The sequence below is a fragment of the Electrophorus electricus genome, chromosome 9 (assembly GCF_013358815.1).
Source record: "Electrophorus electricus isolate fEleEle1 chromosome 9, fEleEle1.pri, whole genome shotgun sequence".
Taxonomy (NCBI): Eukaryota; Metazoa; Chordata; class Actinopteri; order Gymnotiformes; family Gymnotidae; genus Electrophorus; species Electrophorus electricus.
The window spans coordinates 21617017-21633337 of record NC_049543.1 but is presented as its reverse complement, the minus strand read 5'-3'; the positions used below and the strand labels follow the sequence as shown (position 1 = coordinate 21633337).

General features: G+C 46.7%; 1 protein-coding gene across 50 annotated transcripts in view; it reads left to right on the top strand.

Moving 5' to 3' along the window:
• The window catches only part of LOC113582932 (protein tyrosine phosphatase receptor type D), a 404960-nt gene that overhangs the window by 380489 nt on the left and 8150 nt on the right, over positions 1 to 16321 (top strand). For all 50 annotated transcript variants that reach the window (XM_035529853.1, XM_035529844.1, XM_035529843.1 and 47 more), the window contains 5 exons: positions 672 to 795; positions 5027 to 5202; positions 7697 to 7816; positions 8313 to 8467; positions 14714 to 14999. In XM_035529853.1, the coding sequence (XP_035385746.1) occupies positions 672 to 795; positions 5027 to 5202; positions 7697 to 7816; positions 8313 to 8467; positions 14714 to 14999 (861 nt within the window). The remainder of the gene's footprint in view (positions 1 to 671; positions 796 to 5026; positions 5203 to 7696; positions 7817 to 8312; positions 8468 to 14713; positions 15000 to 16321) is intronic.

The window sequence follows — 16321 nt, the reverse complement described above, 5'->3', positions numbered from 1 at the left end:
AGTTAATTGCATTAGTACAGTGTGTTCCGGAGCTGTATGAGTAGACTGAACAGTCTTAATGGCCAATGTTATCAGATCATGTTTTGCCCTGCTGTCAAGCCCAAAGCGCGGTTTATTTCAGTTCGATTCTTAGTTCATTCCTCATTTCTTCTTTTATGACCCCAAGCCTGCACGAGAGATAAACGTTCTGTACACGTCACCCACATTCCAGTGGGCCAAACTGAAATCGGACGTTCCGCTCGGGGGGCAAGACGTCGGCTGGCAGAGAGGGAACGTCACAGGCGGTTCCAAGATGGGGAATCGCTCAGTCTAGACGACCGGAACCCTACGCGAGCCGACTCTGCCTGGAGTTTCCCGTTGGCCTGCACACCGGCGTCTGCACGCCGGCAGCCTATTTTGTTAGGCAAGCAGTTGTGCTGAAGGGTTTAAAAGGTCTGAAACAGGGCTGAAATGGGCCCGGTGACCGGAGAGGACGTGCCTGCCATTCTGTGGCTTTTTGAAGCATGCTGGATACCGTATCCGAGTCAAGCTTCCAAAAAAATACTCCACATCTCAGAATATGAGTGATGATGGACGGAAGAGATGCTGATTATCACATATTGATTGAGTGATTGATTGGTTGATTGGTTTATTGTTTGATTGATTATTGTTTTCTGATTGATCTCTTGCAGTCTGTTGATCCAGGCCAACAGTTCACATGGGAGCACTCGAACCTGGAGGTAAATAAAGCAAAGAACCGCTACGCCAACGTCATCGCCTACGACCACTCGAGGGTGCTGCTCTCGGCCATCGACGGTGAGCTGCACGTTCCCTCGTGCTAACCACGAGCACCGCTGCTGCTTCCTTCTGTATTTTGTTAAAGTTTATTCAAAATGATTTCAGTAGTTTTCGAGCTACATAAGCTGGCATTTTAATGTCAGTTTCAACGGATGTCTAAACATTACCCGGTCTCCTCCTTCGCTCAGAAATGTTGACAGTTTCCCTGCAATTTATAATTTCACACCCCAGAAAAAAGAAAAAAAAAAAACCACACAGGGGCGAGTGAGTGCTGCTTTAGGGATGACTCAGTGAAGGTGACTTTTAGGTTGAAGCTTGATTAATTCATTAACTTTACTGTCAAGTAACAAATTCACCATGAACAGATTCAGTCCTCCACTGACTGATCTCTACATACCAACTCTATTGGTATTGGACGTGGGTTAAATCAGCAGGGGTTGCCAAGGATGACGAGTCCACACACTTATCTCAAGAAACAGCAACACGGATTGGGTCTAAACGAACACGTTCAGTGTGGCTACAGGTTCCGACTCCTCTGGCTGCAGTCTCAGCACGACACGGATCCTGTTCGTTCTACATGCAGGGCTGAGCGTCCATGTAGCAGTCTTCAGCGATGCAGAGAGTCCCAGAGTCACATCCTTGCCAGAGGCAGCGTAGAAACAGACAGCCCAACCCCATGGGGGCGGGTTTTCGAGCAGGGTCCAGACCCCAGGCAATGATTGACCCCTGTTTATCCGCATGGTGTCGAGATGGTTGGGTAGTTTGAGGTCAGGCTGTGCACCTGGCAGCCTGACCACCGATAGACAAACAGACAGACAGACAGACAGACAGACAGACAGACAGATATGGAAAGAAATACAGTGCTGGTGGGAATAAGACTAAACACTGAGGTTTTGTTCATTTTTGAGCAGGACTGAAACTTCACTTAACAAACTCAAAATATGTATGACCTGATCCTCCAACACTAATTGAAAAAACGGTGGCTAAAACTCGCGGGGGGGGGGGGGGTCAGTCCATCTAAAATCGCTCAGTTACTCTGATATTTACAGTTGCCCAGTTACTCTGATATTTCTGGTGGCACTGTTTCAAACATACTGTACAATAAATCTATTATTAGCACTGTGTGTGTGTGTGTGTGTGTGTGTGTGTGTGTGTGTGTGTGTGTAGGGTACAACCGGATATCCAAAAATAAATTTAGTTACTCAATAATTTGCAATAATTTATACTGCTATTAGTGTTATGTTGAGAAACTTAATAAGGGGATATATTATATTTTAAAATAACCTTACTGAGGGTTACTCTTCTGTAGTTTACATAAGAATTCATAAACCTTTATGTGACTTGGGTATGAATGTTTTATAAACTTAATAGGAACATAAAATTCAAGGGCTCATGCATCTTTCCCCATTTTAACTGAAGTGTTCTGTTACATCTAGACAAGGCCTGATTGCATGACAGTACGGTAGAATACATCTGTAAAAGGATAATATGTATGGATAAGGCTCTAAAATATCTGCTTTTGTCTGTGACACAATGAATCCCGATTGACAAGCCAGTCAGATGGTTCTGCATAACCTCGTTGGCTAATTTATACTGGACCTCCCCTTTTGTTTCCAAACGAACATTTCATTTCACATTTGGAAAAGGAGAGAGAAAACCAATGGAGCTCAACTCTCTTCATTCCTCCCTGCGTCGTCCCGTGTTTGAGCGAGGGAGGGGGAGAATGGAAACTCGCTCTGAAAGGAGCCGAGAGACATTGGGAAGGACAAGGGAAAAGAGAAAGGGAGATGGGTGAGAGAGAGAGGGAGAGAGAGAGGGAGGAGGAAAGAGGGTGTGAAAGAGAAAGAAAAGGGTGAGGAAAAGAAATGAATGAGGGAGAGAAAGAATGAGGGAGAGAGGAGTGAGAAAGTGAACGTGTGCCAGAGTGTGTGTGTGTGTGTGAGAGAGAGAGAGAGAGAGAGAGAGAGAGAGAGAGAGAGATTGTGTGACAGTATGTGTGTGTCAGAGATTGTGTGTATCTGTGATAGTGTGTGTGCGTGTGTGTGTGTGAGAGAGAGAGAGAGAGAGAGAGAGAGAGATTGTGACAGTATGTGTGTGTCAGAGATTGTGTGTATCTGTGATAGTGTGTGTGTGTGTGTGTGAGTGTGAGTGTGAGTGTGTGTGTGTGTGTGTGTGTGTGTGAGAGAGAGAGAGAGATTGTGTGACAGTATGTGTGTGTCAGAGATTGTGTGTATCTGTGATAGTGTGTGTGTGCGTGTGTGTGTATGTGTGTGTGTGTGTGAGAGAGAGAGAGAGAGAGAGAGAGAGAGAGAGAGAGAGAGAGTGTGTGACAGTATGTGTGTGTCAGAGATTGTGTGTATCTGTGATAGTGTGTGTGTGTGTGTGAGTGTGTGTGTGTGTGAGTGTGTGTGTGTGTGTGTGTGTGTGTGTGTGTGTGAGAGAGAGAGATTGTGTGGCAGTATGTGTGTGTCAGAGATTGTGTGTATCTGTTATAGTGTGTGTGTCTGTGTGTGTGTGTGTGTGTGTGTGTGTGTGTGTGTGTGTGTGTGAGAGAGATTGTGTGACAGTATGTGTGTGTCAGAGATTGTGTGTATCTGTGATAGTGTTCGAGTGAGTGTGTGTGTGTGTGTGTGTGTGTGTGTGTGTGTGTGTGTGTGTGTGAGAGAGAGATTGTGTGACAGTATGTGTGTCAGAGATTGTGTGTATCTGTTATAGTGTGTGTGTGTGTATGCGTGCGTGTGCGTGCGTGCGTGCGTGTGTGTGCGTGCGTGTGTGTGTGTGTGTGCGTGTGTATCTGTTATAGTGTGTGTGTGTGTGTGTGTGTGTGTGTGTGTGTGTGTGTGTGCTGGAGACACTGGTTACAGATGAGCTTTTATCTGGCTGCACCATGTGCACGTGCAGCTGTGGTCCGTGGGTTTGGCAGCACTGATGAGCTCTCATCCTGCTGCTCCTACCAGTGGAGCAGACCTCCCTCGCTCCCTACCTCCCGCCATGGAGGAATTAAAATGCGAATATCTCACTTTTTTAACAGGGAAGGGAGGAGTGAACAGGGAGACAAGGAGGAGTGAACCAAACTGAGTGCTAGGGGGGAGGCAGGGAGGAGTGAACCAAGCGTGGAGCTGGGGGGAGGCAGGGAGGAGTGAACCAAGCGTGGAGCTGGGGGGAGGCAGGGAGGAGTGAACCAAGCGTGGAGCTGGGGGGAGGCAGGGAGGCGCTGAGCCAGCTGGTCCTGCACTGCCCTGCCTCGCAGCTGCCGTTAGAGATGAGGCACCTGCATCTCAGACCAGCATCCCTCTCCATTAATGCGAGTGAGTCAGTCAGGAGGATGTATCTACGCCAGACGGCCCTCACCCATCACCACAGACCAGTCACTCCAACCACAGCTTAGTGTTCAGGCAGATATTGTTAAAGACACTCTCATTCAGTTACTCTCACACATGTACACACACCCACACACAGACACACACTTTCAATTACTCACTCAAATACACACATTATTATTCAATTACCCACACACATACACTCATTCAATTACACATACACATGTGCACATGTAGACATGCATATTCAATTATCCACTGAAATACACATTCTCTCATTCAATTCCTTTTCTCTCTCTCTCTCTCTCTCTCTCTCTCTCTCTCTCTCTCTCTCTCTCTCTCTCACACACACACACACACACACACACACTCATTCATTTACTCACACAAATCTAAACTTTCTCATTTCCGAAACATAAACAAGCACACACATTTCATTGTCCCGCCCACACACTACCGCCACATTCTAATCCTCACTCACATTCACTTGCACCCAAGCACAGATGTGTGCACATGTACCCATACATTTAATTACATGTAATTACACACCCACATACTTATTTGGTTGCTTACTCACGGATACACACAGGAACACATTCAGTTTACCTACTAACGTTCTTAAATGAATACCCATACTAATACACACACTTGTGCACATACACATTCTATTACGCGCACACAATCATTTAGTCACACACATACACACACACACACACACACAACTGACCTGTTTGCCATTGTAATACCAGCCAATGAGCAGAACTGGGGTAGTCACTGGAACATGGACTCTATGAGACCAACACTGCACAAAAAGTGTAAAACAAACTGTGATGAAAAACTTCGGCACGATTCTGAACGATTTGTTGGCTGGTTTTCACAAACACGTTCATAAATTCTGAATTTAAAAAATACCTTTTTGTTCTTTTTAGGCATTCCTGGGAGCGACTACATCAATGCCAACTACATTGATGGTTACAGGAAACAGAACGCCTACATCGCCACACAGGGAGCGCTGCCGGAGACATTCGGAGACTTCTGGAGGATGGTGTGGGAGCAGCGCAGTGCCAACATCGTCATGATGACCAAACTGGAGGAGCGCTCTCGGGTAATGGGCACACGCACAGGCACCTGGGGTACTGCTCTCGGGTAACGGACACACGGACGGGCACCTGGGGTCCTGCTCTCGGGTAAGGGGCACACACACGGGCACGTGGGGTACTTTGGTAGAGCAGGATGCAGGGCTACTCAGTGTAGCACTCTGAGCTTGTGAGTAATAAATTGGTCCACTCAGTCTGCCGCACGTGGAGACCCTACGAGGTTTCGCAGTTGAGGCTGAGGTTTGAATATCATGAAGTTTATAGCTTATTCTAATACACATCAGGTGAGAGCTAGTTATGACACACTGCATGTACCTCATAATTACACAGGCTGCTTCTCAAACCGCTCCGCGGGGACCCCTTAGCCGGGCCACATTTGTTTCCCTCTCACCTCGCAATGTGTAGGAGCCAAGCCATTATCAACCCAGCATATCTGGTACAGATATGCCGAGAACTGGGTTAAAGCAACTGTCCGCACGTGACTGGATGGAGAAACACTACTTTGTCCTGTTCCTGCTGTAAGATTTCCCGTTCAGCAGATGCCGTGGTGTTTTTGCATGATCGAATACACAGCCCTGGTGGTTTTACATACTCTTTCTCTCTTCTCTCATTCTCTTCATCTCTTTTCTTTTGTCACCAGATGCACTCATATTTCTTCTCCTAGGCAAGATGGGACATGTGTTTCTGTTTGACTTCCGTTAGTTTGTGCTCTACCTGGCGCAGCTGGATGCTAGCAGGATGTGCTACGCGTGCACGCTCGCCTGCGCTGCTCAGACCAGCTCTCCAGAAGCACTTTAAAATAAAAATGCTCACCTCCAAACGTTTTTACACCCAGTCTCCTTATTAACGATTTTGATTATCGCTTGTGAGACCAGAACGGACGAACACAAGGGCTACGTTGTCTTAACATTTGCTTCACTGCTGTTCTTCTGGGGGGCATTTTTAGCTCTAGAACACCGCAGTCTCCATGTGGCAGTACAACATCCAATCAGTACAAGTCTGGCTCCAAATATGAGTTTAATGGGGGGGATGTTGGAAGTCATGAACTGACCGTGATTTCACAAGCAGCTGCGTTTATAATGCCCTGTAACCATAGGCTCCTCCATTATTAACACACAGAGCCTCCTCACCCCCACGGAGTTAAACGTGTGTGGCTGCACGTTCATGGCCAGTACCCCCAGACTGAATGCTGAGAGACGTATTCGTTTATTACCACACGGTTTAGTTAGCAGGAAGTATGCGCTCATTGGTCCGTGGCGAGGCTAGCGCCCCTTGCTAGCATCTCTGCCATCTCCCTTGGCTATGCAAGTGGCGACACTGTAATGGAACAATGTTTTATTAGTCAGTCACTGGGCAACAAAAGTGTATAATCATAATAAGGCCGGAGCCATAATGTGATTGGAAGAAATTGCAGTGAAGTTTGTAATTATAGCATCTGTCGGGCTAATAAATAGCGATGTCTGCCATAGCTGGAATGCCTTGCGTGTCTCCTCCCACCCCTTGCAAAACAGGGAGTCAGCAGAAAGGGGGGAGATATGGCTAACTGCCACCTATGTCTTTTCCTCTCAAAGCATTCTCTCCGTTGGTCTGAAAGAGGTGATGCGGAACTTGGGAATTTGCCCTCAAAACAGAATGTTGTGTTCCCAAATGGAAGGCAGTCTACTTTTATGCTGTCTTTTACAATCATGGCACAATGTCAGCTGAACTCTCAGTTAATGGTGGGTGTTTGCAATATAGTTTCAACCAAAGTAGCCTAGACTCTGAATCAGTCTCCTGTCTTTGACATGTAAGATTGACTGAAATCTGAGGCAAGCGTGTGTGTTTGTGATAGTTTTGAGGTAACTCTGGGGTAATTCTGTGTGTTTGGGATACACATTTAAGATAACTCTGAGGTAATTCTGTGTGTTTGGGATACAGATTTAAGATAACTGAGGTAATTCTGTGTGTTTGGGATACACATTTAAGATAACTCTGAGGTAATTCTGTGTGTTTGGGATACAGATTTAAGATAACTGAGGTAATTCTGTGTGTTTGGGATACACATTTAAGATAACTCTGAGGTAATTCTGTGTGTTTGGGATACACATTTAAGATAACTCTGAGGTAATTATGTGTGTTTGGGATACACATTTAAGATAACTCTGAGGTAATTCTGTGTGTTTGGGATACACATTTAAGATAACTGAGGTAATTCTGTGTGTTTGGGATACAGATTTAAGATAACTGAGGTAATTCTGTGTGTTTGGGATACACATTTAAGATAACTGAGGTAATTCTGTGTGTTTGGGAACAGATTTAAGATAACTCTGAGGTAATTCTGTGTGTTTGGGATACACATTTAAGATAACTCTGAGGTAATTCTGTGTGTTTGGGAACAGATTTAAGATAACTCTGAGGTAATTCTGTGTGTTTGGGATACACATTTAAGATAACTCTGAGGTAATTCTGTGTGTTTGGGATACACATTTAAGATAACTCTGAGGTAATTCTGTGTGTTTGCAGGTTAAGTGTGACCAGTACTGGCCAACCAGAGGAACGGAAACGTACGGGTTGATCCAGGTCACACTGCTGGACACGGTGGAGCTTGCCACCTACTGCGTCCGGACGTTTGCACTTTATAAAGTGAGTCATCAGCGAAGTTGAAAAGCAAAAAGCTGCAAAAAAAAGTATATGTCCTTTACCAAGGAATTAGCATTATTCCCTGAAACAATGAGGAATAGACTCCTACTATATGCTTAAAGGTTATACCATACTGGTTAAACAACAACAACAACAAAAATCCCAACAAAACATTGTAATTATCTAATTTTGCCTAGACAGCTAAAGAAAAAGAATGAGCAGGTCATTAGAATCAGTGTGAATGGTGAACAGTGAACTTACATGCCGTTCACCTGTCTGTATGTCCACGTTTGTGTGCTTGTCCACGTTTGTTTGTGTGTTCGTGCCCATTTGTGTGGTGGGTCGGTGTATGGCCTTTTCCATGACCTCTTGCATGAACGATCATTTTCGAGGCAAAATCCTCGTCTTAATGACTAAATGATGAGGCCATGTGACCCTTATGTTCTACCATCCCAGGCTTCACCTGTGGCTTACCAGAGCTCTGTGCTAACATTCGCAGAATGGCTCCAGTGAGAAGAAGGAGGTGCGACAATTCCAGTTCACCGCCTGGCCTGACCACGGCGTGCCTGAGCACCCTACCCCATTCCTGGCCTTCCTGAGGAGGGTGAAAGCCTGCAACCCCCCGGACGCTGGGCCCATGGTGGTCCACTGCAGGTCAGGACACCAGTGGACCACCAGTCAAGCACAGCATTGAGAACAGACAACAGTCTGCATGTACACTGCAGTATGGTGCTAGGCTATGGTACAGCATGTCTGTACAGTTCACATTAGAATCTAGTGCGTGACTGTGTGGTGTTGTGTCTCTCTGAGAGGCTAAACTCATCTGAACACACTGAGAGAACAGGCTGGGGAGCTTTGCTGCCAGAACTTTTACTGCACAGCAGGAAAACCTCCGGTCTTGAATTTGAGTGCACGCGGTGCCGAGCGCTGGTGTTCACAACAGAGCCGCTAACAGAGGCTGGTGAACCTGCCGAAGGCAGAAAGCAGCTTAAACGCGTGACAGATTTAGCCTGCTAATTATCAGACCTTGCAGATTGCAGACGGTAGAGCAAAACTGAGAGGGAGTGTAAGGAAAGAAATGTGTGTGTGTGTGTGTAGCAGTGGTGTCGAGTGTCTGTATGTTTGTGTAGCAGTGCTGCTGTGTGTGTGTATGTGTGTGTGTGTGTGTGTGTGTGTGTGTGTGTGTGTGTGTATGTGTGTGTGTATGTGTGTGTATGTGTGTGTATGTGTGGGTGTGTGTGGGTGTGTGTGTGGGTGTGTGTGAGTGTGTGTGTGTGTGTGTGTGTATGTGTGTGTGTATGTGTGTGTGTATGTGTGTGTGTATGTGTGTGTGTATGTGTGTATGTGTGTGTGTATGTGTGTGTGTGTGTGTGTGTGTGTGTGTGTGTGTGTGTGTGAGTGTGTGTGTGTGTGTGTGTGTGTGTGTGTGTGTGTGATGATAGCCTCTCTCCGTCGTCCCCGAGGCTTCCTTACACAGTGGCTTTGCAGCCCTGTGACTACAGGATTAGCCGTGTCACTGCCTCTGTCTAAACATCACCACTCTCACCACACCCACCCCATCCCTGTCTCTCTCCACCTGTCTCTCTCCACCTGTCTCTCTCCACCTGTCTCTCCATCTGTCTCACTCTTTCCTTCCCTCACTACATTTCTCTCCCCATCCGTTCTTCTTTCCTTTCAGCCTCTCTCACCAAACACCTCTCTCTCTCTCTCTCTCTCCTCTTTCTCTCTCTCTATTTCTCTTTCTCTCTCCCCCTCTCTCTCTCTCTCTATCCATCCCTCTGCTCCTTTCTCTGTCTCCGTTTTTTTCTCCACCTTCCATTTTCTCTCTCCATTTCTTTTTCGTACGATTTTTATAACATTTTATTGGGCAGCGGTTTGAGGTTCACAACAAACCCTCTGTTAAGCAGAGTAACAAACTGACCGTGCAGCAGTGAACTTCAATAAAGCTGAGATAGACAGAGAGATGGAGAGGCGGAGAGGGAGAGAGAGAGAGAGGATGGAGGGAGAGTGAGGGGGGGGGGTCAATTGAAAAGGGTGTGCTGGGAGCACTAATTAACTTCTGCACAAGCTGCTTTTAATTCCTTGCTAAGCCAGTTCTTTTTGTCAGGTTTTTTTTTGTTTTCCATACACTGTCCTCCTCTCTCTCTCTCTCTCCCTCCCTCTCTCTCTCTCTCTCTCCCTCCCTCTCTCTCTCTCTCTCTCCCTCCCTCTCTCTCTGTATCTCTCTCTCTCTCTCTCCCTCTCTCTCTCTCTCTCTCTCTCTCTCTCTCTCTCTCTCCCACTGTTTCTCCTTCTTTCTCATTCCCCATCTCTCTTTCCCCCTCTCTGAATGGTGGAATTAATGTCATCTGTTAGACAGGGACTTTTAATTCCTTTAGCTTGTATCTGATAAAGAGATTTTAGGCAGGAAGTCTTAAATCGTTTTCAGACCTTTATCCGACATTCTTCACTTCCTCGGAGCTGACCATTTCGAGGTGGTCGGTGCTGCGAGCAGGCTCTATTTATTATTTGTATGTGGGGTTTTTTTTCTTTTCTTCCTGCGGGCCATGTCTCTGGTCTGCCATCAGAAGGTCCTGGCATGCAGTCGTCCTCAGGGACGAAGCCGAGACAGTCGCTCGTTTGAGCTGGGGGATTAGAAGCCTGTTTATCCGAGCGCATGTGCAAATTCAAACAAAAGACCGAGGAGGAGACGAGATTGTGAGTCTTGGTAGTAATTAACCACAATCCTCCCCCACAGCCCTCGTTGTAATTAGCTGGACAGAAAGAGAGAGAGAGAGTGTGTGTATGTGTGTATGTGTGTGTGTGTGTGTGTGTGTGTGTGTGTGTGTGTGTGTGTGTGTGTGTGTGTGTGTGTGTGTGTGTGTGTGTGTGTGTGTGAGTGTGTGTGTGTGTGTGTCCAAGGACCATAACCAAACCCGCTGCTGGAGAATGGAAGAGAGTATTTGGCAGCAAAAATGGAAAAGGACACACAATGAAGAGATCGACATGACATATTTCGTGTGCATCTGGGCCACAATGATAGTGTATGCACGCGTGGGTGGGTGGGTGGGTGTTTGTGTGCCTTCTATCGCATAAAAACACACATTTCTCTTGAAGCTCACATTCATCTGAGCATCTTTGCGTGCATGTTCAGACACAGATTCTCACCATCAAAATATCAAGTCTCAATCCCATCTGTCATCTGTTTATCCATAATCCTAACTTCAGCAGGACCAAACATTATTCGGCTTCTAAGAAGTGGGAAGGACAGACTCTGCACCATTCCCCACCTCGATGCTCCCAGTATAGACACAGCGAGTAGCGTTCCAAGTGTAGACACAGCGAAGAGTGCAGGATATCAAGATTTGATATATTTAATAGCGCTTTTGTAATTTTGCGGTATCGTTATAATAGCAGACTTAGACAGCTATGGTCACGTTTCCACGCAGTGTCTGCTGCTAGCTAGCCAAATGCCGCTTCTGTGCAAAATTCCTCAAATTTATTTGTAAATACAATAGTCATGACTTTGTTTGAAAAAAATGACTGTCCATTAGTAAATGTTTACTTCGTAAAAGTTTTTTTGGGGGGAAAGTAAGATAGTATAGTATATAGATGGATGAATGTTTTGGCAATACTTTATATTGTCTTGTGCAGCTGAGAATTTTCCTGTTATAACCATATTTTGGTTATAGTTGAAATGCTCATTTTTCATTTGCATGCGTGAAGCTTTAATATATTGATATCTTATGAGGCTTGATATCTAATATAATGTCATTGCACAGTCACATTTTATCTCAGCCATTCTAAGACTTGCTGAAAGGAGAAAGACATCACACATTCACTCGATAATGTCATTTTAGACATTTATTACACATTTCTATATTACTTTATTCATATATTTCAGTACTTTTGTGAAACAAACACTTTGGTAAATTTATTTCAAACACCAGAACAGTTGAGTAAAGGTATGTTTTCACATGAAATATGGTAGATTTCTAAAATTGGACCTCATATTTTCAGCTTTAGGGCCATATTGTGTTTTGCAGTGCTCTAAGTCAGATGGTAGGTACCATGATATAAGTATGTACCAATAAAGTGAATTTAAAAAAATTACAAAAACAGAAAATGCCATGAGACTTTAGAGGGTTAATAGTGTTAGTCATGTGTTGGTGTCTGTAGTGTTTGTGGTGTGTTAGTGTTTGTGGTTAGTGTGTGTGGTGTTTCATGGTGTTGGGGGTGTTTAATAATGTTAGTGGTGCGTGTAGTGTTTGGTCATGTTGGTGGTGTTTTTCATGTTAGTAGTGCTAGTTAGCCACATGGCTAATCTTCCGCTGTGCAATAAAGTGATCATGTGATCATCTTTGTGGTGTTTGATAATGCTAGCAGTGTTTGATGACAACTAATATTAATCATGGTGGATGGTTTTAGCAATGTATGATAATAGCGGTGAAGGTGTTTGGCAGTGTTTGTGATATTGGATGATGTTAGAAACATTTGAAGCATTTCATGTTGTTAGTGTTGTTTCAAATGTCAGTTGTGTGATAGTGTTGGGTCATGTTATTTCTGTTCGATAATATTAGTGAGGTAGTAATTGATAATGTTATTTGTACTTGTAGTGTTAAAGTTAACAGTGATGGTACAGGTGTTTGATCAGTTAAACAGTGTTTGTGTTCTTTAATAATATTAGTAGTGAAGGCATCATTTGATAATATTAGTGGACTTTGATAATGTGATTAGTATTAGTGGTGTTTGACCGTGTCAGTAGTGTTTCACAACCTTAGTAGCATCTGATAATTCTGAGCCTTCACTCATAAAAAGTATCAAGAGGTTTCCCCGTCACAGGATTCGATACTAAACCACAGCCAGCAGTAGTGTAAAAAGTGGACTTCTAACAGCTTGTCTGGCCGCAAAAGCTTGTGCAAAGCTGCCTGATGCCACCAAGACAAGAAAGCCAAACTCTCCTTATGGCCGAATCGGAGACCGGCACACCAAATCATCCAAGCCTCAAAAGCACATCCGTCTTATGGACTTCCTTCACCGCAATAACTCTCTCACTCCCTCTCCCTCTGACTCTCACTCTTTCTCTGGCTCTCGCGCTCTCCCCCCTTCTCTCTCTCGTTCTTTGTGAAGCGAGGTAAAGCACGTGGTGTGGGGGCAATAAATCTGGGAGTGTATTTTCCCTGTCTGACTGCGAAAAGGGAAGTAACAGTAGCACGGATACCGCAGTTGCCCCTAACCCCCGTGGGTTGTCGTGGCAACGCAGGCTTGGAGATGGGGTTAGTCAGCCGTTACGGTAACAAATGGATGAGACCATCCAGTGGCATGATTAAATGTTACGGGGGTCAGCGGTTTGCGTGCCACAGAGCTGGAGACGGGGAGAAAAGAAAAGATTACAGGAAGTCTGGAAACTCCTGGGATGTACGCACAAGTTAGGAAACGCGGTTTGTACACATTGCACAGAAAGATCTGCGTGTTCTGTGCGCGCGTGCGCGGTGTTCGGGTGTTGTGCGCGTTTGCACGCGCGTGCTGTTTCGCTCGCTGTGCAGCCTAAATGAAGCTGTCGTAGGTTAATGAAGTGAACCTGAACGGCCACTCAGGGCAGGACGCACACAGACATATGGATGAGGCTTTGTTTCTTTCAAATCTCCAACTCCAAGCTCGGAAAGGTCGAAAGAATTTGGCCTCTACTTTTTTTCCCCTTTAACTTCCAACAAAGACAGAGATAAACACATATTGACTGAAGCACGGAGAGAGAAAGAGACAAAGACAGTACGTGAGAGAGATGGAAAGAGAGAGGAGATGGAGAGAAAGTCACGGAGAGCCAGTGAAGATGCGGAGACGAGCGAGCCGCGGTTAAAGTCCGTTGCACGTTGCCGCTGAACAGCTGTGAGTCCGGGGCAATGAACTCTGCGGAGAACCGCGGCGGGGAGACGCTTCCAGCACCGCCGACGCAGCTCTCGAGAATGGGGGTCTGCGCACATCACGCGAGCACCCTTTTCTCAAGGCGGCGCTCACGGTCGCCTTCACGTGCCATCTGGTAAAGGACGCAGGAGAGGCAGGAACTGGAGTGGAGGCGTATAGGTCAGCTGCGCAAATGAGATTAAGAACAAGAGTCCTTGGCCGAAAGCAGCACACTCCCCGAGCCGGTTCGGTAACGTTGAAATTTGCGGCGCGGCGGAGTTTTAATGAAGAGCCTCGGTCCAGCCCATGGTTTCAGCACCGTTACGCCGCATTAGCGGAGAGCGCTAGTGCTAATCGAGCTGCGGCTAATTGAAGTCAGCTGTCTCGCGCTACAGGAGACCCCCCCCCCCCCCACACACACACACACACACACACACACAAAAAGTTAGCGAGTGTTCTGCCGCTCACTTTTCAAAGTCACGGAGGAAAGTGAAGGAGCTTTTACCGCGTTAGCGGCGAGGACTCTATTTGAGAGCGGAAGCGCTACAGAGTCACTGTCAAAATGGCGGGCGAGCGAGTGATTGAGAGAGAGAGAGAGTGGGCGGATGAGAGAGAATGAAGCAGAGCATTGCGAGGTGGAGGAAAAGAGCGGGAACAGACACGGGTGGAGATGAGAGCTTCGGAGCGAAGCAGTGGTGGAGTGCCACTGTTTGCTCGTTGCGGTGAAGCAGCTGTCTGTATCTGATTAGTGTGTGCAGCAGACCTAGTCAGACCGCCTGCCGTCTCTCTCTCTCTCTCTCTCTCTCTCTCTCTCTCCCTTTAAGACTCGTCCTCGTTTTCTGTCTCACTCCCTCTTTCTTTGTGTCTGGCACAACCCTCCCCGTCATCCTCCAATGGTGAATGAAATGCTCCTCCTACAAGGGAGTGGGTGGGGTGATGGTTTGCGAGTGCTCCCGTTCTCGATCCTAACCCCCCCCCCTCCGTTTTTTTTCGGTGGCGACCTTTGACCTCCGCACGCAGCGCCGGCGTGGGCCGGACAGGCTGCTTCATCGTGATTGACGCCATGCTGGAGAGGATCAAGCACGAGAAGACGGTGGACATCTACGGTCACGTGACGCTGATGCGCGCCCAGCGCAACTACATGGTGCAGACAGAGGACCAGTACGTCTTCATCCACGACGCCCTGCTGGAGGCCGTCACCTGCGGCAACACGGAGGTGCCCGCCCGCAACCTCTACGCCTACATCCAGAAGCTCACGCAGCTGGAGGCAGGCGAGAACGTTACGGCGATGGAACTGGAGTTCAAGGTACTGCGCCGCCGCCCCCGCTAGTTTTGCCGCTAGCCGCGCTAGCGTTTCTTCGTGCCGAATTGTACCTGTAAGGGGTGCTGGCAGGTTCAGTTCGGCATTTACAGCTGCACAGAGAAACTTAAACCTCTCTCCCGCTAGTCCTGTAAGGCTGGCGTTTCTTCATACAGCTGCTCCTGGGTTGCCAAACCCCTGGCCCTGAGGGCATCATCCCTGCAGTTCAGCGTTTTTTCCCGCACCAACACACACGATTGAAATAAGGCAAATACGCGTTTTAGTTCAGGAGTCTAGGTATCCTGAGCTGTTGAGTTAGAATTAGCCTTAAGGGCTGTTTAAACGGTGCATTCACATTGTTTCCTTAGCTGAGTTATTAGCAGCGCAAACATGTTTTCCAATTGCGTCAGACAGTTGCGCACGAGTTAACAGTTAACAGTAGCAGTTAACATAAAGTATCATAGGGGCAAAAAAGGAATGCATATACGGTGATATCGGGGGGGTAGCATGTGTTAACAGAAAGTTAACAGGTCTGTCGAGTGAATCCTGTGCATTTATGGTCTCTGTTCTCATAAAGCAGATTGGTGCTCCACCCATGGACCAAATTAGTTTCAAGTGATGTTCTGCAGTGGAAATCCATTTGAAGTCTGTAGAACTGAAAACATAAAGGGAACGTCATTGCACGCTTATAGCAGTCTATTCAACACAGGTACAAAACTGTAGAAGGGTTTAGCCTATCTAACTGGCTGTGTGTCTCTTTCACATGTTTACACGCACGCGCACACAAACAGGTTCAGAGGTGTGTCATCTCTCGACTCACTTCCACCGGCACAAACACTTTGTCAAGGCAAGTTTATGACGTCACATGAAAATGGCGGAAATAACCCTTCCGAAGCGTGTGTGAGCCATTCATGTCACGCAGGAACAGCTGCCTTGGGACTCTTAAGGAACTCTTATTCTAGGGAGGGAAAGTCCCAGGAAGGGCTGTTTCTCCATGTGCCTTCAGACTCGGACACACCTCAAAGCTCCTCTGCCCCTCAGACGGAATTAAAGAAAAATCGGCTCACCAAAAGTCAGAAGGTGATTGAGCACGGTGGCTCGTACGAGTTCCCCAGGCACGTGCTGACACCCCCCCCCACACACACACACGCACCGGGGGTTTGTCTGCATCGGTTTTCCGCCCAGTGCCGGCCCACCCTCCGGCAGCTCTTTCAGCTCACGTTACTGTGGCCACACACACACACACACACACACACACACACACACACACTCTCACACACACACACATACACACACACACACACACACACACACACACACACACACAC